The 26,367-nt window shown below is 29.1% G+C and overlaps 1 protein-coding gene across 1 annotated transcript; it reads right to left on the bottom strand.

Moving 5' to 3' along the window:
* Positions 1-9,530: 9,530 nt before the first annotated feature.
* LOC108337372 (jasmonate-induced oxygenase 2) lies at positions 9,531-12,660 on the bottom strand. The gene is made up of 3 exons (XM_017573890.2): positions 11,890-12,660; positions 11,394-11,724; positions 9,531-10,192 (listed from the first exon to the last, which is right to left on the bottom strand). The coding sequence occupies exons 1-3, from the start codon at positions 12,384-12,386 to the stop codon at positions 9,944-9,946; spliced, it is 1,077 nt and encodes a 358-aa protein (XP_017429379.1). The 5' UTR covers positions 12,387-12,660; the 3' UTR covers positions 9,531-9,943.
* Positions 12,661-26,367: the final 13,707 nt, after the last annotated feature.

Raw genomic sequence — 26,367 nt, 5'->3', positions numbered from 1 at the left:
AAAAATAATAGAAATTAATAAAAGTGGAATTGTTCATTTCAGCCTTCAATGTCCTTGGCAAAAGAGACTGAGACAAATATGTATTTTCAATAATTATTATATTTATATATACTAAAATAATATAAGATGTTGATTCGAGTTAACAAGTAACTATGATTAATAATTACAAACTATTAACTTGGTTGAATGAATTATAAGTTATTTATTGAAATAACTTGGTAAGAAAAAAAAATAAAAAAATAATATATATATATATATATATATATATATATATATATAGTTAAAGAGAGAGGAAAATAGTGACTTAAAAAGCCTATCCTTGTATTGCAATAGGTGTTTTATGAACTTTTATATTAAATCCATTTTTTCTTCTTAATTAATCATTTATAAAATAGCTAGAAAATAAAATATGACTGTTAATGTAGTGAAAAGAGATTTTGAATAAGGCCAAATGTTCTAATTTTAGTGTATTCATTCAACTAATATTTTAATTTATTTATTATTATGTTTTTAATAAAACAAAATGCAAAGAAAAACAATGAAACCTTAAATTTTATTAGGAGTACTCATTAGAATTATATGATCTAACATTACCTAATCTAATTTAATTAAATTGTTTAATTTTATTTACGATAGAATTCAATTTGATCCAATCTAGATCATCTCACTCTTACATGAATTATGAGTTTAATATAAATGATTGAATATTTAATTTAAAACTTTTTGGAATAATTATATTATTTAAGAGTGAACTTTAAATTTAATTTAATTCCATAAAATTGGTTTATAATTAGATTTTAATAACAAATTCATTAGGTTAGATTACATGACCTAAAATAACCTAATATAATTTAATTAAATTATGTTAAATTTTATTTATGATAGAATTCAACTTGGCCTCATCTAAATTAACTCACTCGTATCTTAATTGATCTCATATATGAATTGATGATGAATTTCATATAAATGACTCGCTATTTAATTCAAAAATTATTTGAATAATTATATTGTTAAGAAATAAATTTGAAATTTAACTCAATTCTACAAAATTGTCTTGTAAAGTGAAGTTTGTACCCACTTACGTATTATGAATTGATATTATTTCTAGTCGATACATGATTTCCAACACTTCCTCACATCGAGATATATACATCTCGTATGTGAGATTAGATATTAATGAGTGAATCGATAACGAATGAAACAATACACCCAACAAACAACAAATTTCATTAGAGTAGACTCAAGTTCATAAATTTGATATCATCTTAATAAGTAAACTTTAAACTTAATTTCTAAAACTGACTTGTAAAGTATTTCCTTCTCATGTTAGAGATATATCTCATAGCGGTCCGATAATGAATATAATAATATGTTCAACAAACAAGAAATCTTCCTAAAATAGATTATAGAAATAGTTCTTATATCATATTAAAAAATAAACTTTAAATTTAACTCAATTCGACAAAAATGACTTGTAAAGTAAGGTTTGCACCTACTTATATATTTTAAAATCGTTTTATATTTAATTAATGCAAAACTTCTAACCTATATTATGGATAATTATACTGTGTTTTGAATTAGTTTGGACAATGGATATCAAATTTTGAATTAATTTTTGTGAAAATTGTATTATTTTTTTATTTAAAATTATTAAAAAAATATAATTTTAATATTTTTTTAAAATTTAATTCAATTGAATCTAATTCAAGTTGAATGGAAGATAACATAAAACAAAAAATTGAAAAAACTCAACCAAACCGATATTTCTTTAGTAAGATGAATAATAAATTTGCCAAAAATCTTATTCAATCCGACTCACACAACCCTTAAATTTTATTTATTATTTAGTCAATACTTAAATGCCTCAAATTAGAATTAAATATAATAAAGTATTTATAAATTATGATTAAATTAACAATAAATAAATATTTCAAAATAAAACTATAAGCATTTATATTTATAGAAAGTGAATGCATATTGTATTAGCAATAAAGTAAGTTTTAATTTATAGTTTTAATATTTCACGTGCATTTATAATTTTGTAAGAGATGGTTATTATTCATAATAAAAAATATTAAACTGCATTTTCATTTATAAACAGTGTGCATCAGCTAGCCTCATTAAATAAATGGTCAACTTTCATTTTCAAACACGTGTTGTTTGACTAATATATTTTTATTCTTTTTCTTTTTATTTTATTTGAAGCGTGCTATTGGGGCACAAATGCCTAGAAAACAAAGGCAAGAGACGGGCCGAACCAAATAATGTTTTTCATTTGACATTGTCAACCAGACATCAAACAGACTTAAAATGTATAAATAAAAACTTTAAATGATTAAAAATAAATAAATTTAATTAAATTTTAAGTATTTCATAAATTTGAGTGTTTTTAACTGAAATTTTATTGATTTTTCTATCTATTAAGTATTTAAAAAAGTTATACTTTTAAATTTAGTACTAACTATTTAATATTTTTATTAATTGGATAACATATGTTATCTTGTTTCATCATTTTACAATTTTTTTTTAGTTTTCAAATAGGTGTATAATTAATATAATAGATAGACTTTTAATTTGGATAAGAGTAAATGAAAATAAAAAAGAAAGTAAAATAAAAATTTAAATACCATGTTTGAAAAATTACATAACAAAACTGAAGTTGGACTAATACCACTAATTTAGCAAAACAAATTACAAACTCGATCGTTAACAGAAAAATTAAATGATAAAAATTTAATTGAAAAATATAAAATTTTTAAATGCGACAAAAGAAAAAACCCAAACTATTAAAAAATTTAAAACTTAGTTAAAAAAAAATTAAAACTTATAATTCAAGACATGACACTCATGTCTATTAACTGAAATACTATACAATTTAAAGTAATTTAATTTAATTCACTTCAATAATACATAATTTTAATTATTTTAAATTATTAATAATTCAAATTAACTTTTTAAATTTTAATTTAATATATTTGATTTATTTTGATTTATTTTTAATTTATCACATGTCAATTAAATATTTCTATCAAGTCTCATCACTAAGTCCCATCACTAAAAGAAGACTTTGTAACAAAGATCTTTGATCATACTCGTTAGAACTTCTAATAATTGAGTCTATCTAAGAATCATACAAAAATTGAGTTATTAGAACAGTATTTTTTCGCTTCGGCCTGGAAAGAATTATGAATATTCAAGACAGCATTACTTGTTAGTCGAATGTTTTCTATGTTTAGAATTACAAAATTCATAATAGATTATGTAAAGTTGGGAATGAAAAACTAGGTTGAGATTGTAAATTTTAGAAATTAGTAGTGAGATAAAAATATTATAAATTTTATATCAAAGATAAAATTAAATTATAATATATAGTACGGTTTATTTAACTAAATTGATTTTACTAAAGTTTGACTATATAATATGGGAGTTTCTCTACATTTTCGTACTTTTATATCCTACTTATAATTTAGACATAAGACTAAATCTCCATTTTTTTAATTTATTCATTCATAAAATAATGTATTAGTAAATTGAAAAAAATAATTATAATAATCTTTATCAAATTATAAGTATTTTTATTACTAGAAATATTCAAAACAGCATAGAGATGTATTATTAAAAATAATTATTAACATAATTTCAAACTTAATATTCATATGATGAGTAACTTTCAATACCCAATTCTTAAATATATTTTCCTTTTATGTTGAGGACTACCACACTTTGTCACAACATGAAATCACACTCCACTAAAAATTTGTCTTACCCACATTCCATGCCATTTCAAAATCATTAAACAATTAGGACCTTAATAACTTGCTAAATCATCACTTGTTTTAATTCATAATATAGACTAAAACTAACTAGTAGACCAACATAACTAATTATATTTTAAAAAGCAACAAGAAAAGGAACGTATTTGATATTTATCTAAGTACTTGTAAGACAAAATAAATAAATAAAATTATTTAAATTTCCTCATAAACAACATGTTTTAGTAAGTTAAATGATATAGTTACAATTTAATCTATTTTACTTTTTTTAATTTATTTTTAGAGAAATTTTGTCCAAACAAAGTTAAAGAGGTGAATCTTTCATGGGTCAATTTTTATAATTTAAAGAAAGATAAGCACTACATGTGTAGTCTTATTTTAGGATAATTGAGCTGACAAACAAAAAGTTAACACATCATTTGTGATTTCAATTTGGTTAAACCACTGTCTACATTCTATTTTGTCTAATACAATAATTATCATCACTAATATAATCCATTAAGATATTTGACCACTAAATCGATGCATGTGCTATGTTCCCCATAGGGTATGTAAAGAGATTTTCCCTGTAAATACGTACATATATATGTTGTGACTTCTCTAGTCTCATTCAATGGCTAATTCTGGACAATGACAACTTAACAAACCGTTTTTATTCAATCAACATTTTGATAAACTACTATTAACAGTAGCAAAAGCTAAACTCGTGTTCTGACCTATTTTTCTATCATGGAGTTCATCAATAAATGTAAATTTTAGTTTTTTTTAAATATTTTTTTAAGATTGAATTAGATTTAAAATTTATTTTAACAAGATTGAATATTCACTGTTAATAAACCGTTATAAATAATATTAAATTTAAAATCTATTTTTTAAAATCTTAGTCGAGATTGATATAAAATTTTTACGTTCATATATATATATATATATATATATATATATATTGAGTGGCGCTATCTTTTCATATTTTGTATAGGCAGCTAGCTAGCACCTCTACTATTTCATTGACGACATCAAAGACAAAATATAGTTAATGAACGCACCACTTTCGCATCTTAACTTTCGTTAATGGTTTTCAGTTTGTCACTTGATCTGGTTCACACAAGTGGAACCATTTCATCAGAATCCAAAGATGGTTATACTTTTCTTACTTGAAAAGATTGAAAGGTTATAAGATTGAATTTTTCCCTCCATTTGTCATGCCATGATGCTGACGTTAAAGGTTAAACTACCACTCACAGATCTCCAAATTCAAACATTTCAAATAATGCCAACGACAGTTGATTCAATTTGATAGCACTAATGTTCTCCTCTATAGATTCAGACTCAACATATATATCCTTTATAGACCCAATATATTTATAGGTTATTTTTGTAGAGTTAAGTTAAATTTAAAATTTATTTTTTAATATTATAATATCAAAACTATAGATTATAGTCTATCTAATAAGATTTGTGTTGATGGAACATATTATTTCACCTTCTATTAATTTATTCATTAATTTTGATTTATGAATAAATATATATATATATATATATATATATATATTATAAATAAATCTTATCTTATAAATTGATAGTTTAGAATTGAATTTAAATTAACATCCAATCATACTAATTTTAAATGAAAAAAAAAACGTAAATTTTTTCTTTGGAACAAACGTCTGTTAAACTAAGTTTGTCGAATATCTTTCCTGTTAGAATATTTCATAAGAAAGAAAAAGGTTCCAAACCAATTAAACGACCCTATCATGTATCTACGTAATCCCAAATGAACCATTCCAGATTGGGGTGACTCACTTTCACTATGAGACAACATGAGTGACCTTTTGAAAAATTAAACAAAGCGTCACTGTTGTACAGTTTCATGCACGTGATTAAAAAGTGTAGTGATTGGATATATTTTTTTGTTATGAAAACCTTAATAAATAGTTGACAATGCTGACTTTTGAGGATGATGGAGCTCTAGAATATTCAATACAGTTGCACTTGTTTTCTTGTGAGATAAAGCTCACAGGTGACATGAAATTTATTAGGCTAGCATGTGGGTTTTCTATTTTTTTTATGAACAACTTTTGTAATAATATGTTAGGAGCAACGACCCACGTTGTTGAACAGTCTTGTTCAACGTTGGCCACTAGCTAGAGCTAGCTCTGAGAGAAAAACCAGTCTATATTCTAGTTTATGTGATAAATTGTTATATGAACTCGTACCATTATTTATAAAAAGGTTAATTAATATATTTTTTTATATATTGTTGAAAATTCTATATCAATTAAAGATAAAACCAATTTATAATTTATAATATAATAAATGAATGTAAACTTCACTTTACAAAGTCAATTTTGTAAAGTTGAATTAAGCTTAAAGTTTACTTTTTAATATGATACCAGAATCAGGTTCGAACCTATCTTACAATATTTATTGTTTGTTAAATATATTGTTCCGTCTATGGGATCATGCAAATCTCACTTTACAAATTGTTTTTTTAGAGTTGAGTTAGGTCTAAAGTTCACTTCTTAATACATATTGTATATTTTTTTTAAAATGCAAGTCTGTCTAATATTTTTTTCATTGTATCAATCCGCACACTGTTTTTTCATATTAACTTAAGACAATCAATCTAGTGGAGAATCTTGCCGTCATGGAAAAAGGAAAAAAAAAATACAACATGGAAGAAGCTAGATTCGACGAATTAAAAAGAAACAAAATATGCATTCTGCTAAAGAAATTATAAATGAAAGTGATCAAGTGCGACATGTAAAACCAGATGCACCACAAAATGAAAATTATATATCCGTGAAAAAAATGTTGATTAGATTTGTCCTTGTTTGACAAAAAAAATGTTTCTATAAAACTGACAAAGTTGTATAAATATTATGCATTTAAAATAAAAACAGGAAGTATCAAATTAAGCATTCATACCAAGAATCAGTACGGACCTATAATAATTATATTTTCGTTAAACAAAATTAGGTGTGTGTGTTTGTCTTAATGATTCTATTTGATAGCTATATGCTACCAAGAAGGCTCAATAATATTATGAACTATTATTACCCTTTTCATGGAAGTAGAGAGATGTACAATCATATGTAGTAATTATTGAATTCGTGTCTATCTTTTTGTGATATGTTAATCTTTGTGATTGCTGATTATGTAAAAATTGGATGGTAAATAAGATACACATAACCAAGTTTTGTAGTCGATATCAATTTAAATCTATCCTCGGTCTAGCATCACAAAAACAACCCATGAAAAAATGTTAATTTCAATTATGTTGGCTAGCGCACACAACTTGTAACGTAATATAACCTTGTCCAACTGATGCAAACGAATACAAAAGTAATATATTTGTATAAATAGCGTGGTCCAGAGATACTATAATTAATAAAAAGTGATCATTGACCTCATCATTATTTTTCTATTTTTATGGATATTTTTATTATTACTTTTTAAATAATTAAATTTTTAGAATTGGGAAATACAAATATTTTGTTCTTATTTATGAAAATATTGTACAAATAAATAGAAATAATTGAAAATTAAAAAATATATCAATAAAATCAATTATCAACGTATTGTGTTACTTTAATTACAAAAATCAAATAAAAAATTTAAAAGATATGGCGTTAGTGTGTGTTACGAGACGTTAAATATTAAAACTAGAGTGGGTCAAACTATGTTATGCTGTTTAATGTTTGGACTAGACAACACTTAATAGTTTAAAATATTAAATTTGATGTGGGCTAGCCGATACAAATAGTGAGGGTTAGCCAACGCTAATAAATTACGTATGACCAATTCAATTTATTTTGTTCTAAATTCAAATTCACCTACACGCATAATCACAATTTCATAATCAATATAAATCTCAGTTATCTATCTAGAAGTTCTTCTAATTGGAATCAATAGATAATTAAACTACATTCATCCTTGATTGAGTCATATATATCAAATTACAATACACACAAGTTTATAAAAGCTAAGTAACACACCAAAATGTACAATGTCATAATTTGTTTACAATGTTCAACATACAAACAAGCCTACTAAAATGAAGCTAGAAGGAAGATAGTAATTTAGAACTACAAAAGGTCCATTGAAATAGTATCTATGAAATGAGAAACAAATATGTAAGACATAAATATATAAAGCATAAAAGGATGTACATCCTATAATTAAGCAACACAAGTTGAAGAAAAATTTAACTAAGACAAATATGTAACATATACGTCAAATACTAAAATTCAATACTACAAAAAATATTTTTACCGATAACTACTATTAAAACTCGGGTAAATTTTTATTAATGACTCAAAAAATAAATGAATACTAAACTATATTTTATTATAACAAATATTTATCATAATATACATAAATTAAAATAGATTGTAAATTAAAATAGATTGCAAATTCAAATAGATTGAATTAGTATTTTATTTTAATCTTTTTTACTCGATTCAGTATTATTTTTTTAAAAAGACTCTATTGAAATTTTATTTTATAAAAAATACTGAATGTAACTATTTCCTTTATATTAGCGTTACGCCATTGAAAATGTCATAGGTTAAAATTTGAATTTATCACATACAAAAATATGAGTCATTTTTTACTTGAAAGATATCACGTGTGTAATAAAAAAAATTCAAACAAAAAGTTAACAGTTTTTAAGACGTGATTTTGATACATAACACTTTTAAACAGTATTAACTTTAATTTAACGGAAGAGACAAGAACGAATCATAAGTTTAAATCTAAAAAATCTAAATATAACAACAAAGTTACTAATTAAACGATTAAAATAGTAGTAACCTCAAAATAAAAATGCCCCACATACGAAACATACTTCTCACACTTCTTTTCACAATTGCTGAATGCATCTCCCCTTACCCATATAGAAACTACTCTCCTTTATGCCCATACTTTCTTTCTTCTCACTTTTTCTTCCCATAATGTTAACCCAATCAGTCAGTTCTTTATTATTGCTTCAGATGGTGACCCCATAGTCATCCAGTGTATATAGTGTTTCAAAATCTCCCCCACAAACGTCTCTATCAAAGCATTACTTATCATTTTCTTTATAATTTACTAAGTTTGTTCTTAGTTTGGTCTAAACCAATTATTCTGATTAATATTAAGCATGTGTTTGTTGAATTGCATGTTTATTCAAGTGTGAGATGAAAATGTCATTGCATTTGTTTCATGAGATTTCTTTTTTTTCTAATCACTTATATCTATATATAATCACCCCCTAGTAAAATCAACACTTGGATGTTTTCTTATTGTAATTGGTTGCCACCATCGAATCATTTCATATGATTTTGAATGGCACAATCGAATCTCAATGCCATTAAAGTGTAGTAGATCTTGTTTTGATGCCATACGAAAAGTGGTTTCTTGGTACGTGATATTGGTTGTGTTTATTGCAAGGAAAAGATTAAGTTCCGAACCATCATTTTTTGTTTTTTAAACCTAGGGGTTCAAAGATCCTAGGACAATATAAGGAAAAAAAATGCTATATATTTATACTTATATATTAATTATCTTTCTACTTAAAAAATTCTTAATATTTCTTTCTTTGATATATACATTTTTGTTATAAGGAAAAATGGTAAACATAATTCAAAATTAGGTCCGTCGGGATAAATTATATAGATTTTGGTTAATATATAGAACAATCTTACAGTAACAACACTTTTTGAAAATATATTTTTGGAAATAAATAAAGCCAGAAACAGTGTGGAAAAGAAAACTCAGTGGAGTTCAATAATTAATTTAGTGCATTGAATTTGAAACAGGCTTGGCAAGCAACTTTGCCTCATACAATTAATACAGTAGATACAGCATACAATGTTGCCCCCAAAATTATGGTGCACTTCTCCCTGTCATCATGGGGACACAAATCTCTTACACTTACACAAGTATAAATTTTGTGGACCACTCAAATTCAGCCATTAACATGTTTTTTTTTCTTACATCAATTCCATATCTATATATTATCCAAATTATCCTCTGTGGTTTAACTTTTTAGGCAAATTGTTCAGACAAGTAGGTGTCTAGGTACAGGATTTACATATCTGAAGATATATGAAGAAGAGATAATATGTTTGGTGCACATACATATATATGATTAATAGTACAATCCATGCAATGTTCTTGATAACGATATATCATCTTGGAGATTTCAACGAATCAACATGAGATTTTCCGCATGGTCCTCTCAATCTGATGAAGAGTCTGTATTCATCAAAGGTCATGGGAGTGTACAGTGCAGGTTTATCTGGCTTCACCAACTCCTTCACTGGCTCTATGGGTATGTTACTTTTAGGGTTGTAGAAAAAAGCAAGGGAAACCCTCTCTTTGTTTGAATTCACCAGCACCCTGTGCTCCACACTCTTGTAGTTTCCATTGCTTAGAACCTTCTCAAACACAAAATCAATATGCAAATCAGTACGATAAAAAACAATAAACGTTAAACTTCAGTTGAAAGTAACATCGTCATGCAAACTAAAATCGGAAGCAAAGATCTACGTCACCGTCGTACCACGGATTTGATTAAGCAAATATGCACCTAATAATGCAGTGCTTTCTTTCTGAGAATAATTTTTTAAAAACCATCACTAATTCATGCGGTGGTTGTATGCTATTCACTCTTTTTTAAGTCATGATAGAAACAACAACGTCATGCACTCGTTATTATGTGTTCATAGTTGATAAGAGTTTAATCAATGTACTGTCTTTTTTTTAATTTTTTTTTTAGAATCTAAACAAGGATATAGATTACAGGTATCTAAACAGTACTCTTATAGTTGAAGTATATATATCAATTATTGGAGTGTGCCCTAACCTTCTTTTAGAGTCAACATAATATACATATTGCATGTTATACAGTCATGACAGAAATAATATTTTACTAGGAGCAAAATGTTTGGTCTTTTCAACCATGTCAAAGATCCAATATGTACTAATAATTATATTTATATATGATAAGGGTATATAATTGGCGACAACCACGATACAAGATAGAACTTAACTGTCACAAGCCTATTTAGAATGTAAAAAGTACAATTCAGCTCATGGCATGAAATTATTTGTTTAGATATGTCATGCCAAATAAAAGAACGACCTTATCGTTCCCGTGGCCAACAGGCCAAATGTTTATCCGATTTTATGTGTGCACGATGATTCTCAAATAGTGAGAACGTTCTTTATAATAAATATCTCTTTCTAGTTCCAATCACACCATCTCTAATATACGTTATATTAATAGAATAATATATATAAAATAGTTACGTTAATTTGCTTTGAAAAAGAATCTTCATCGAGGAAAACTAACGGAACAGTGAACCACGTAAACTTGAAGTATTCTGACGTGAATGTGTGAACTAAATAAATATAATTAGGAATTAATCTATTTTTCGAAAATAAAGAAACCGTACGGGAAATGGGAACATGTGTGTGGAGAAACATTGAGAAGGCCACATGCATCCAAAAATCCGACGAAGGACAAAACTAAAAAAATTCAAGAGCACAACTTGATATGTGATATGTCCCTCCATGTGACAGATGCATGTATCATGAATTTGTAGCCAAACATTCTTAACAAGGATAATTATTCACCTGAATTTGGTCACCAATATTGACAATAAAAGCATGGGGAAGAGGCTTCACCGTGATCCACTTGTCGCCTTTTCGGACTTGAAGACCAGGGACTTGGTCATCTGAAAGTAAGAGGGTCATACCCCCTGGATCTGAGTGAGATGACAAACCCAACGTCAATTCTGGTCGTGGACACTTTGGGTAATAATTCACCCTCATGCATGCTCCGACATCTTCTCCTCCGAAACCTTTCTCAAGAACATCCTCTTCCAATCCTAGGTTTATCGACAGAACCTTCATCAACCTCCCACATAGCTTCACCACCTCTCTTCCATACTCATCGCACACTTCCCTGCATCAGTAATGCAATTTTACTCCACAATTCAACATTAACTTCATTCTTTCAATACAAAAACGACTTTATGTATTACCCATGCATGTTTTTCTGTCATTCATAACATTTGATTCTGTAAAAACATGATTTTTAAATATTGATATGAACTATCATAAAATATACCTGCAAGAGGGAGGCTGAGAGGGCCATTTGTTGCAGTCCTTCAACGATAAGGGAAGGTAATGGAGAAAATAGTAATCACTCCAATCAAGAATGGCACCTTTCTCAATTCCAAGCCTGCTACCGTACCCTTCATAAGTTTTTGGGGAGTTTGCGTATTGCTGTTTCACCTCCACAGGCATGTGAAAGAACTGGCGCCAAGTTTCCCTAGCCATGTCCATCAACTGAGGACTGACCCCATGGTTCACGATCTGGAAGAAACCCCACTCATTACAGGCCTCAGAGATTTGGCTCAGCGTGGAGGCTCGGGCTTCTGGGTCACCGCAAAGCCCTGCAAGGTCGATAATTGGGATGTTGGCATCATCATCGAGAACAGCAGAAGATGGACGGTCACTGATGGGCTTGATATATCTATCAGGGATTGAATCCGTGCACCTTTCGGACAAGGACTGAACCCGGACTATTGGCTCAGGCCAATCTTGAGGACTACTTTTCGTCATTTTTGGTACAACAAGGTTTGTTTGTAGATACTATGAAACATAATACCATGGAGATATATATATATATGTGTGTGTGTAGAGAGACAGACATGTGAGGAAGTAATAGGAAACAAAAGTGTTGATTTCATTGTAACAGTTGGGGTACGTGGTGTGTGAGAAGGTGAAAGAGAGAGGTGGGCGCAAGTAGTGAAGGAAACGTGGAATTCGTGGGGGATTTGATAGGTGTGAATGCTTGATAAGTTAATGCAAAGAAAAAAAAGGTGAGACAATTCAGTGGGTATTTTTGCAATGGTGGGGGAGGGGTGGGGTGCGGTGGCAGGTCTCCCTGAAGTTGACGTAAAAGAAATAAAATTAACGTAAACCCTATCTTATATGTAAAAAGAAAGTTGTGGAAATACAATGAGAATAGTAATCCTAATTGTCTGCGTCATAGCATCAATATTTTATTCATTTATTTTATCTTTTTTCTTTTTTTAAGATACAACCAAGATTTCACCTAAATAAAATAAGAAATAGACAATTATTTAGTAAACTTTTCAAAACATTGAGTCATTTTCTGCATACACCTCTTCTCTCCAAATTTTTGAGTTTTATTTTCTCCTCCTTCTCTCTACAAATTCTCACATTTTCCTTCTTCTGATTTTCAACCAGGCGGTGCCTGACTTTTTTTCCTGGTGGTAAGAGTCTTTCTTTTCACCAATCAAGTTGTTGTTTGGAGTTGGTAAGTTAAATTCACTCGTTCTTTGAAGTTTCTATATTTTCTTATACATGCAAGCACTGTTCAGCTTGCATGTGTTCATCATCTACTTCTCTGAATTTGTTTTTTGTCTTTGATCTTCTGGTTGGTTCCTTTTCACCGATCAGAAATTAGTAGGTTGCCTTAGAAGCTGATTTCTGGTTAGTCAACACTGTGGAAGCGTAGGAAGTGTCTGGTTTATTCGAGGTAAGGGAAGCTAGTAATTTAATTATGTTTGTTTATGTTTGAAATGATCGGTTGAACGTGTGCATGTGTGAATAATTTGATATTGGCTTGATTTTTGTGTAGTGCCGAGACCTGTGAACTAGTTGAGAAGTTCTGTAGAATTATGTAGAAAGCAGAGCGCTCGTTGTTGAACGCTCGATCAGGTCATGTAATTGGGTTTAGAGGTATTTGGTTTTGTAGTGATATTTTAACTTAGTATTGTTCGGATTAGTATTGACGTTCAGTTTTAAAAAAATACTTATTTTCGACCTCGGCAGTCTTCAGGTTGGTATTAACGTTCGTTCTTAGTTGTACTATGTTTAGTGTTCAGTTTTTAGTAGTATTCGGTAGTCATAACGATCGGCATGCTCGATCATTAACCGGGTTTGGTCTCTTTAGTTTTACCGATGTTGAACGTTCGGTCTTAGGTGTGTGAGTCGTTTTTTATAGTGCTCGGTCTTATACTGGCAGTAATGACTAGTGTTATGGATCGGTTTACATTCGGCAAGCTAGTGGTCGGTTTTTCTCTAGTAATCAGCTAGTATTTACATTCGGCAATTTCTTCAATTGTATCTATTATGGATCGTTTGATCCTATCTTTTGGGTAGTGTGAAGGTGTCCGGTCTCCAACGTTCACAGGTTCTCTTTGTCTTATGAGTGAAAATATAACTGATGAATGATTGTTTATGTTAATTTACGAGAATTATGCTTTCAAAACTGTTGAAGAAAATTCCAAGGAGGAATATCTCATGGATGGTTATGAAATTGTAAAGTATGAATATAGATATTGCTAAGTTGGCGTTCATCCTGAAATTCTATGAGTATCATTCTCACATAGATAGAGATATTTCATTTGTGAGAATAGCAGGAGGTCCTACCACCTTAGGGTGCCGAGGTAGGTATTATGGGATTAACCTTTGGTAGTAGCTTGATTGGTGTCAGCTGTTACACTACCACAAGTGCAAGGACAACTGTAGCTACATATTCATACAATCCGGATGGTCAAGTCAGGTGTTCGGTCTATGCATGATTTGTGGTGTTAGGCTTGTATTCGGTGTTTGCATGATGTAGCGTTCGATTTCGTACGGTTTGAACTTGCATGAAATGTATAGATGTGTTTATAATTAAATTACATTAGCTTACCCTACTTTCTTGTTTTGTCTTGCATTGTCCGTCCGGTTACCTTTTCTTTTACAATGATCATCTTGTGGATGTGAGCAGAAGGCAATGAGTGTTCGGTGGAACAAACGTTGGAAGGCGAGGATCTGCTGCTTAGGTTAGGACCGCTCGATCATCAGTTGTATATAGTTTTAGATAGGACCGTTCGGTCAATAGGCTTAGCTTATCTTTTGTAAACCGATCGGTTTATACACAGGGTGTTGTATAACCGTTCGGTTTATGTCTATGTTTTGTATCAAACTTATGGTACTCTGTAAAGTGTTTTAGTTTTATGGTTATTTTTAGATAACTGTAATGTTAAATACTTTATTAACTCTTGGAGAACTGACCTATCATATTGTTATATGTGATTAATCTATGATATAGTATTATGCTATATTTTTGGAATGTTACAATATTATATTAAATAGTTAATGTTAAATTGATATATAAATTGTTTTCTCCAATATTAAATATATAAAATAATTAATTATATAAATATCAAACAAGAAATTACGCAATAATAGGATAAAACGCCAAATAAAGTATGTACTAAATAAAAGTTAATACAAATGTTTTAGATTATCTAAAAAGTTAAATACGTTTTAATAATTTAAAACATGAGAAAATATAAAAATATAGATAAATATTAGAATATGATAGATAATTATTGAATATATATTCGTATTTAGGACAATAATCTTGAGGACGAGTTCATTTACAGTCTCAATCTCTTCAAAGGAATGTAGATCTCCATCCCTCAAATTATTTTACAAAGTAAGAGTTACATTCACTCATAAAAATTGGATATATACACGTGCTTTACTTTTTTTAATTTGTGAATGAGATTGGCAGAGAATAACGTTAATTTGTCATTATAATGAAAAAATAGTGGTGAAAGGGAAACTCAAAGTCATCTGATTTAGCAAACAAAAGCTTATCCTTTTCAAATTAAAACAAACGGATGAGATGCAAGGTGTTACTCTTTGGATCGGAATAAAGGTGGAAGAGAAGCAATTATTGAGGAAGAAGGTGATGGAGACGGAAGATTGGTTTTTGAAATTTTGGAAATTACGTTGGATTTTTCAAATGTTAGACAAAGGGAGATGAATAATTAAAGCAACAATGAAAATACTAAAAAATTATGTTTCAATATTTGTAATTGTGACTTACGGGATACAATGAAAAATTATAAAATACAGAAAAAAAATTGATGTTGCTAAAAACAACCAGTAAGCTGAGATATGTAATAATAATATATGTGGTATAAGTCACTAGATACAAGACGTGTTATTGAGAAGGAACACCAAAAAACATTCCTTTAAATAAATATTGCTAAATTTGTTAATAAAACATTTCAACAGATAAAAATAAAATAAATTATATAGGCATTTTTACAAATTAAAATTATTTTATATATAAGTTCATTTATAAGAGTAATTTAACATTAAATGTATATAAACAATATTTTTAACTCGTAAAATAATATTTACTTCAATTTTTCATAAAATATTTTTGAACAAAACATATATTTAGTTTTAAAGACATTGTGAATCTACGTAAACTAATAATCAAATTTTGCCTAGTGTTTCAATGAGTTTTTCCGTAACTTTTAAGAAAGAAAATAAAATAGGTTAAAATTTTGTCAATTCAGTCTTAGATTTTTTTTCTTTCAATTTTTTATATCATTTTTATTCAATTTAATTTTTTTAAATGATCAACAAAAAGTTAACCACATATATCACTGCTCACTTTGTGATTTTTTTAATATTTCTTAATTTTTCTAAAAAAAGTTTCATTGTTTTTTATATTTTAAAAGGAGTAATTTTATTCATTTCCAAATTTAGACCAAATTTAATTAATTTTTATATAAATGTTATATTAATGTTTAGGTTAAATTATTTAATTGATTTATAACCTACATTAAAAAATAGTTTATTGATTTTAAACCTAAAAATCATATAAAGCAATAAATAGTTTATGTGATTTTTTAATCTCTTAAAATTTTAAAACCAATGGTGTTAGTCTCTACTTCTAAAAACTTTATTCTAATTTTAATAAAAAGATATCAGTATAACATTTATATAATTAAATTTACTTATAATATGTAAAAGACAAAATTACTCCATTTAAAAATAAAAAATGAGATTTAATTGAATAAAAGTAATAAATAAAAATCAAATCGAATATAAAATATTAAGATGTGACACTAATATACACATAGCACGAACACTATCATGTAATATTGATGCTGACACGTAACATATTATTATTATGTAGTGCAATGTTGACTTGAATATTTTTTTAATTAAGAAAAAATTTAAAAAAAATAAAAAAAAAATCATAAAGTGACACATATCATATACGATTTATTACTCGTTAATTATTTAAATGAGTAAAAAAAAATAAATGAATAAAATTGAAAAAAAGGTTGGAACTTTATTAAAAAAATATATTAAGATTGAATTGACAAAACTGAACGAAAAATAAAAATTAAATTAATATTTTAACCTAAAAAAATTAATTAAAATTAACTTGTACTTGAAATAAAAATTCTCATTGTGTTTGTTGTTTATAAGCATGACATATTATATTATTTTGGTACATGTTATTGGAAATGTTCTATTGAATTATGACATGTTTTACCAAACTCCAATACCATTCTCATGGTAGAATCTTCTTTGGATGAGTGAATTACCGTAATTTTAGACTTACAAACTAGACTTTGACAATATTAAAAATCTTACCTTAAGAAATAAGACATATTTATATAAGTGTAAACATCATATTCTAAATTAATTTTATAAGCTTAAGTTAAAGTACATTTTTTAAAATATTATTTGAATTATTTGAAACTTATTATATTGATATTTATTATCGTTACACGCTACTATATTTTGAACTTTCAATTCATATTTACTTTTATGTTTGAAATCAATGTGATGAATGTAATAAAAATTATATATTAATTAGAAATAAAATAAATTTAGAGCATATATAAATAAGCGTATATTTTATCATATAAATAAGCTTTTCTTAGGTTAAGGGACACGGGTGTTGTCTTGTGGTGGATTGAATTTTTTTTTTGTCGGCATTTCAAATAGGTGTTAGAATGTGGTGTTTAAGAATTACACGATAAATTGACAATGTGTACGGACGAAAAGTTAATTTTTTACAAGAACCAACAAAATCACATATTACAGTATATGAATTGTTACGTTAAAAAAACATGATGCGGATGATATAATGACATTTTTAATTGCTGAAGTATAATATTGATTTTATTTTAAAATTTTGTATTATTTTACAAAGAAATATATATTCTAGAATATGTAAACGAAAGCGTATGCATGATGAATATGGGCACCCCACTAATGTTACAACTCATGTCGACAGAGTTGGATTGAAAGGGATGGCCATATATTTTCCGGCGCCGTTTGTGAACAGGAATTTTCTGAGTTTATCGTAGCCTCCAAGATTTTGAAAATGTTCTGAGGCTGCCTTTGATGGGACTTTTATTAAAATGATTCACGTGTATAAACTTTTTCCTTTCCGAAACCTATATGTCCTAAGTGCATAGAGTGGTCCAGACATAATTTGCCTGTTTGTTCTATGTTCAGTGGTTATATAAAATTCATGTTTTTTCTTTATCCAAAAATATAACTAAATTCTAGCCTGTAATTTTAATTCTTTAAATATTATTAATGTATGATCGATACCCGACACTAGTGGTCATATAATCCTTGGACAATACATAGGATGGATGGAATGATACATGAATGAGTTGTAACAAGGAGATATCTTAATTAAATATTAACAAATTGCGTATAAAATAACATTCTTAAACGTATTCGTCTTTCTTTTATAAGAAATTTTGTACAACACTTTGCTAATTAATTTTCTACAGGGCATATACATGGTAATCTTTCTAGATATAATTTTTGATAAAATATTTAATTTCGCTGTGTTTTGCTTTAAAATGTTCGCAAAATCCTACATGCTTGTATTTATTTTCACCTATTTGGACAAAGTTAAGTTGGAATCACATTTAAGAAAAAAAGGATGTCCATTGTAAATTCATCAAACGACATCTAAACATGTAATTACGTGAATATATTAGTATAGATATAGAAGAAATCATCATCGCAACTCTTCTTATTGTGGCAAACACAATCAATGACACTGACCCTCTTCAATGATACAATATCCTTATGCTTAAAAATGTAGATGTTGTCCACCCAATTTTGGAGTGTTTGGATCCATCTATAGTCTGATGTCTGAGTCTGAACCTCAGCATCAACTTAGTTGTATCCCTCTCTCACCTTCCAAGAGGTCTCACTATGCTCCTCAAGACGATGTACTCGAGTTTTTATAAAGTGCTTGAGACTCACCCCTAAACCTAGGGAGGATGAAGTGTTCGAAGACATGCCCTATTACCAACATTATTATCACTAAAGGACTCAAACATACTCGATAAAGAAGACTGGATACTTCGCTTCAAAAAGACAAGTTTCTTTGACAAATACAAGATGACAAGTAGGCCAAAAAATTGAGTGGTGAATTATGGTTCGCACTTCCCTATTTATAGCAAAATGGTGAAGGTTCAACTTATTAGGCCACATTTGTTCAAAGCAAGCCCATGGACCTTGCATCCTTTCACGAACCGTAGTAACCTTACGAGAAGTTTTTGTACCAAACTCTGCCACTAAAGGTCACATCACTATGTCACTAAAAAACTCCTTCAACTTTTAAATCTCTTCGTCGTTATGTTCCTTGAGACTCAGAGGCTACTATACCCATAGGGGTAAGGCCAAAGATAAAAGTTTTTTTTTTTTGCAAAATCTTTTATTACAAATATCATAACTGAGTACGAGGATTAACAACGTTGCTTCGATCATGTTGGACGTTAGGCACTCTTTACACGTCTTCTAGTCATGTAAAGACTAAGGATTGATGTACTGAGTAAGGCTAAAGGCCCTTTGACCCTTCCAGATAAGGAGTGTAGCCTTAAAACATGATGACATATTAGGTATCGAGGACCGGGTACCCAAGTCTATGGTATCGGTGTCCTACAACTTAGAGCATGAATGAACTATTTAAATGATTAAAGCTCATGGTTGGGCCTCAAAACAGATAATTGTACCAGTGGGTTTCATGACTGATGGGCCCACAAAAGTGTAGTACATCCAGTTGAACCCCTTGTCAAAGGGTGTTGCTCCCTCCACCATCACACCTTTCTCCCTCCACCTTCCCAATTTTCTTTAATTCCAATTATATCCTCAGATTAAATTTTTTTACTTTTACTATTTTACTATTTTAATTTATTTCAAACCTAGTTCTCCTACTTTACTCCCTGCACCCAATCTTTTCATCTCTCATTTTCGTTTAACAATTCGTCTTTCGTTTTACTCTGCAATCCCATTTGTCTTCTCCGTTTCACTTCTCCTCCTCCGTTTCTTTCTTCTTCATTTTCCTTACATTATTAAAATACATTAAAAATATATTCAAAAATAATAAATCAAAACATTTAAATTAAATTATTAAAATATTTTCAAAATAAAGAATAAACTAATAAAACAAACCCTAAAATAAAAAACGTAACCTTTAAACGAAAGTGACATCCTTCAACGGTCCGTTTTTCCTTAAACGGATGTTGACATCCGTTGAAGGATGTCACCTCCGTTTAAAGGTTGCATTTTTTATTTTAGGGTTTTATTTGAAGGTTTATTCGAATATGCACCTAGAGGAAGCAACGCACGCACTGCACCACTCCACACACTGCACCACGAGAGGGAGACTGCTTGATAATTCTTTCCACCACCACTAACCTTTGCAACTTGTAGTATCTCACAGCGACGAAAGAAAGAGAGGAAGAAATATAATGTTAAAATGAAAGAAAAATATTTTACTCATGTACGAAGGACTAAAATAGGTTATTAGTGGAATAGGTTATTACTCAACCTTTGCTAAGATAGTAGCGCCGCTAACTCAGTTGACTCGTAAAGATCAGTCGTTCGCTTGGACCGATCGTTGTGAAGCCAGCTTCCAAGAATTGAAAGTGAAATTGACGAGCGCCCCAGTGTTGGTCATTCCTGACACGGCCAAACCTTTCGAAGTGTATTGTGATGCGTCTCACCAAGGTTTGGGTTGTGTACTGATGCAAGAAAAGCGAGTGGTAGCGTACGCATCCCGTCAGTTGAAGATTCACGAGAGGAATTACCCAACACACGACCTGGAGTTGGCAGCGGTCGTTTTTGCGCTGAAGATTTGGAGGCATTTCTTGTACGGATCCACGTTCCAAGTCTTCAGTGATCACAAGAGCCTCAAATACCTATTTGATCAGAAGGAGTTGAACATGAGGCAGAGGCGTTGGCTGGAGTTCTTAAAGGATTACGACTTTGAACTGCTGTATCATCCGGGAAAAGCGAATGTAGTGGCGGACGCCCTAAGTAGGAAGGCAGTTCATGTCTCGGTTATGATGGTGAAGGAACTCAGTTTGATTGAAGACTTTAGAGATCTAAGGTTACAATTCGAGTTGGAGCCGAACAGTATCAAGTGTTGTAACCTTAGAATATCCAGCGACGTGTTCGACCGGATCAGAGTGAAACAGCGAGAGGATGAAGAGTTGGTGTCGATCTTAAGCGCGCTCGGTACAGATAAAGCTAAGCATTTCAACACCGGGACGGACGGTCTTCTACGCTACATTGGAGGTTAAAGAACACTATAAAAGTTGTTGAAAATAAGCCAAATTTTTTTAAACAAATAAACTAAGAAACATGGATAACTTCGGCAACTCAAATCAAAGCTTTATGTACAATAAATATTGAAATTACAGATAAACTTATTTGTATGGATATTATCCTAATGTTTTTATTTTGATAGTAAATATTTGTATAGATTAAATTTATATATGAATAATGTGAGGCCTTGGAAAATTAAACCGTAAGCCATCTGTCTAATCAAATTAAATGCACTGCTGAGTCACCTGTCTGCTCTCATTAATGCACCGCGCCACACACTCAGTCTCATTAAAACGCACTCACACACTCTGACGCACGCCTGCCAAGTGTCACAAATGGAATGTTCAGAAATTTGTAGTGGAAGACAGGTGTCCGTGTGTGAGAGAACGTTCGTTTGACTTGGGAAGAAAAACCAATTTTTCTGAAAAACCTTCTTCCCACTCTCTGCATGCAATCGTCTTCTTCCTCAGAACTCAACTTTTCATCTTCTCCACCTTCTCTCTAGAAAGCCTTCAACTTCTCTCTACTGTTACTCACCCATTTCTTCTCCGTTCAACATTCAGAACCGTAGGAACGTTCCCTGCGCCGTGAGCTTCAATCTGAACCGAATAGATCCAAGTTCTGTAACCGGTAAGTCGCTCGACTCTGGACACTTGTTTCTGAGTTACATGCAAACTAAGATTCAGTTGCATGCAAGGGTATAAACTGAGTTCTCTGAGTTTTCTTTGGTTAGACTTAGTTGAAGAACGTAAGAAAGATCGTGGAGGGTAGAAAGCCATAGTTGGGCAAAGTCCAGGTCATACTCTTAGGACGTTCACTACTGATCCAGGTAAGGGAAGCTTAGTAATTTAATTAATACTTGTATGTTGTATGCAAGCATGATATGAACTGAATGTATGAAATGTATGCTGATTGAGTATGCATGAACGAACGTTATTGTACTGGATGAATAGAATATATGTTGGTTGAAATGTATGTTTATGGTTGATACGTATGAATATGAGATGAGTTATCACTTTGAGGTATGAATGATTAATGTGAATCATATAAAGTTTGGAAATTGATATTGATATGAAGTATAAAGTATGAACTGATATGTTGAAAATTGATAATTGAACTAGATGAAAATCTGAAATATGAAATCCTTACTATGATAAAATATGTTCGTCATCGTACGGTCTTATACCGTTCGGTTTCTAATCAATTGCTTAAAAAGGAATCCTTTCATTTAGAAAGAGTTCTGATCGAGAACGAGCGTTCCGTGAAATACTATGTTGAGCGTTCGGCTCAGCCTAGTGGTAACCGTATATTTTAAAATTAAGTCATAATGTATTATCCCCTTATACTTACAAATTAGTAGCGCTCGGTCTTATACTGAGCGTTCGTCCTCATTAGTACTCGGTCTTATACCAAGCGTTCGTCCTAATTAATTATCGGTCTTATATCTAGCGTTCGTCCTAAGAAGTGTTCGGTCTTATACCGAACGCTCGTCCTTACCTTTGATTTCTAAATGGGCGAAAATAACGTCCGTCCAAATTATTAGTAAATGTATATTATCGCATTCAGTCATTGACTGGCAGTCGATCCCTTTAAACAAATTGTTCTCAGTATAATTAAATAATTGTCTTGTTGTATCTTTATCCATTTGGATTCGGTCTAGAGTCTTTGTACCTAAATTATTCTGAACATTTATTGTATATCTTTAAGAGTCGATTCAGTCAACTGATTCGAGTAGCAGTGACGTCCTTCCTATAAGTATGTGTTGACTTATTTTGATTGGCAACGAGTCTTTCTAAATCTAGTCTTTAGTGTTCGTCTTCGTTCTTCAGAAGTATGAATGTTCGTTATTTTATACTTTTAAAACTGAAGATAAAGATGGTGATAAATTATAAGATGTTCAAGTGTGAATACTATATTGAATGATTATACGATTATGGAATTTGAACGAGCGTTCCAGGGAGGAACGACTCTTACATATATTGAATATTAAATTTGGTAAAGTATGACTGTGGATAAGTTAAGACTTGATGTTCATCCTGATGTTCCGTGAGTACTCATCCTCATGTAGAGGGAGTATGTCGTGTGTGGGAACGGTAGGAGGTCCGTAGTCCATAAGTTAACATGGGCGACGTAAGAACGGACTAACCTCGAGTGGCAGCTGTTGAGTGTATCGCAGTTACTACATCACTCGGGTGCAAGAACGCTTGTAACTACACAGTTTCATACAGTTCGGACGGTCGGTCTAGTATATATATGTATATATTTCGGATGATGTTATATGTTGAACTATGTGCTTGTGTGGATTGAAATGATTATTGTATATGTTGACGTATAAATTAAATTGCATAAGCTTACCCTTTCGTTTTCCTTGTGTTGTCTGTTGTCTATGTACGTTCGTCCTGTCATTGCAATGATCATCCGTGTGGATGTGAGCAAATGGAGGTGCGTCTCTTGAAGAAATGCTAGAAGAAGAAAATTTGGAAGACGCTAATCTGATTGAAGTAGAAGTTAAAGCCGAGCCTTAGAGCGTTCGCTAGGCTTTTCTTTTATTAGTCTTTAAGTTTATTATGAACGTTCGGTTAAGGTTTTGTAAAACCGTTCGTCTCTGAAATTCTGTTACTGCTGTGTTTGTCTATATTTCTGTACTTTAAGCCGTTCGGCTTTTTGAACCTCGTATCTTAGTGTAAAGATTGCACTGTTTTACTGTTAAATGTAATTAATTCTGATTATAGTTATTACTGTATTTTGGGATGTTACAAATAATAATATATTTTTTAAATTTGATATAAGAGAATAGTGAGTATGTTTATTTGTTTCCCTTTCATACTTATCTTTATTTTAAATTATTAAAACATGTTCAATTTATTTAGATAATCTTAAAAAAAATTATTTTCATGATTCTCTAAATCTTTTGTTTAATTTCATTTAAAGAATTCTTATTTTACTACACACAATTGTGCATGTCCTGAGTAATTATTTAATATCTACCAAATTCTTTCAAACTCTTAAGGTCCTTTTCCTTCCATTGTTATCATTACACCTTCTTTCTTTTAATTGTTTGTTCAATTGTACTGTATTTTAGGAAATGTAAGACTCAATTTTATTAAATTATATTACTTTTAGGACACATTAACAATTTTTATTTCTTCTTAATAAATATCTTTATATTTGTTATTTTTGTTTCACGTGAAAATTTGTTGTTATCAACTTCAACTGTTCATTCGTGTAAATTTATTTGATTAGGTAGTATAATTTTTTTTTCTTATATATTCTTATTGCTCTTAATTTTGTCTATTTGAATAATTTTTCTTTTACTACACAGTTTTTTATTTTTTTCTCTCAACTGTTAAGCATGTTTGATATTGACCAAGTTCATTCAAATATTTTAAGTATTTTTTCTCTAACATTTGCAAAAATAATAGATGTTATAATTCTTATCAAATTTTAATTATTTTTATAATCATTTAATATTGATACAGTTATTATATGATACTCTATTTTAATTTTCATGCAATTATAATATATTTATTGAAATTTAACATTAAAGAAAATAAAATGTATGTTTTTTTGGAGTCCGTGATTATATATATATATATATATATATATATATATATATATATATATATATATATATATATATATATATATATATATATATATATATATCATCTTCTCTTTGTTTTGTTTTTTTCTTTTTTGTTAAAATATTATTTAACTATCGCTATTCAATAGGCACAAAATTGAAAACGAGTATAATCAAACTCGTTCGCACGCACCCATATGTTATCCTTATAATCTATCATTGAATTTTTATTTTCTAAATAACATAAATTTAGATAACCGTTATATAATCATTATTAAATAACTATGTTAACTCCTATTAAAAATTCGATTTACACTTGTGATAAACATGTTTAAAAAATTATAGCTCATATTTATCATAAATTTATTTATTTTTTTTATGAAAATTGGTTTTAAGAATGCTACATTTAAAAACTAAAGATGACTCACCGACTTTATTCTTAAAAATTAAATTAATAACCAACGATAATATGTCCTAACTTAAAAAAGTATACTTTTATCAAACCCTTATATCATGTTCTATCTTATTTTATTTTCACTACCAAACCACTCTTTTAGGATGTAATATTGTCAAAATTTTCTATAGCTTATAGGAATTTTATCATTTATAAAATGAAGGCTGTTTTTTTAATTTTTTAAGACATAAAACTCGTTTATTGTTAATGGAAATTTGTTATAAGAATATTTTTACCAGTTTTATTTTAAACAGAAAAAAAAAACGTTTTGTGCTTAAGTGTATCAGGTATATTTAGAAATAGCTTTTTCCTGGATGCAAATTAACAAAGGATTTCTTTGCAAATACAAAAAAAGTAAGTTGCAGCATATAACTAATTTTTAAATGATTTCAACTATCTAGTTACGATCTTTAATACATAAGAATATATTATACTTAATTATTATTAATAATTATTTTTATCACTTCTAAATATTTATTTCTTTAAAGTAAGGCTAACTTAATTACCTCCAGCTCCTTGGATAATCTTGCAAAAATAAATCTTATCCAATAGTTTATATTTTTGGCAGCTTGTGGAATAATAAGTATTATTAATTATTGTTTACTTTGACGTTTAAATTTTAAAACAATAATTGGAAAATTCTAATATATTTTTAATTTACTTTCTAAATCATTTTAATTGTCGATTGAATATATATTAAAATTCAAATGATATGGTTTTATTAATTAATCTTACTTATAATATTATATGTTGTTCCATAAAGTTTACTTAATATATGTGTGGGTGTGTGAAATGTATATGGATTTTTGTAAATGTTAATATAGGATTCGCATAAATTTGTGTCATTTACCATAAAGTAATTTACACGCATGTCAATTCTATAAAATTGTTGGTGAAGATTACTTTCATTTATATATTGTATATTAACTTATTTTTAGTTAATGCATCAAATCTTTTTTTAATAAAATTTTAATTTAATAGATGTTTTTTTTTCAATATTTGATAAATTTATTCAATATGATTTTTAATTATTTTTTTTCAATTCAGTTCTCATTTTATTTAGAAAGAGTCAATATCATCATTTT

The sequence above is a fragment of the Vigna angularis genome, chromosome 7 (genome assembly GCF_016808095.1).
Source record: "Vigna angularis cultivar LongXiaoDou No.4 chromosome 7, ASM1680809v1, whole genome shotgun sequence".
Classification (NCBI taxonomy): Eukaryota; Viridiplantae; Streptophyta; class Magnoliopsida; order Fabales; family Fabaceae; genus Vigna; species Vigna angularis.
Note: the sequence above shows the minus strand (reverse complement) of the source record. Positions and strands in the feature narration are given on the sequence as shown.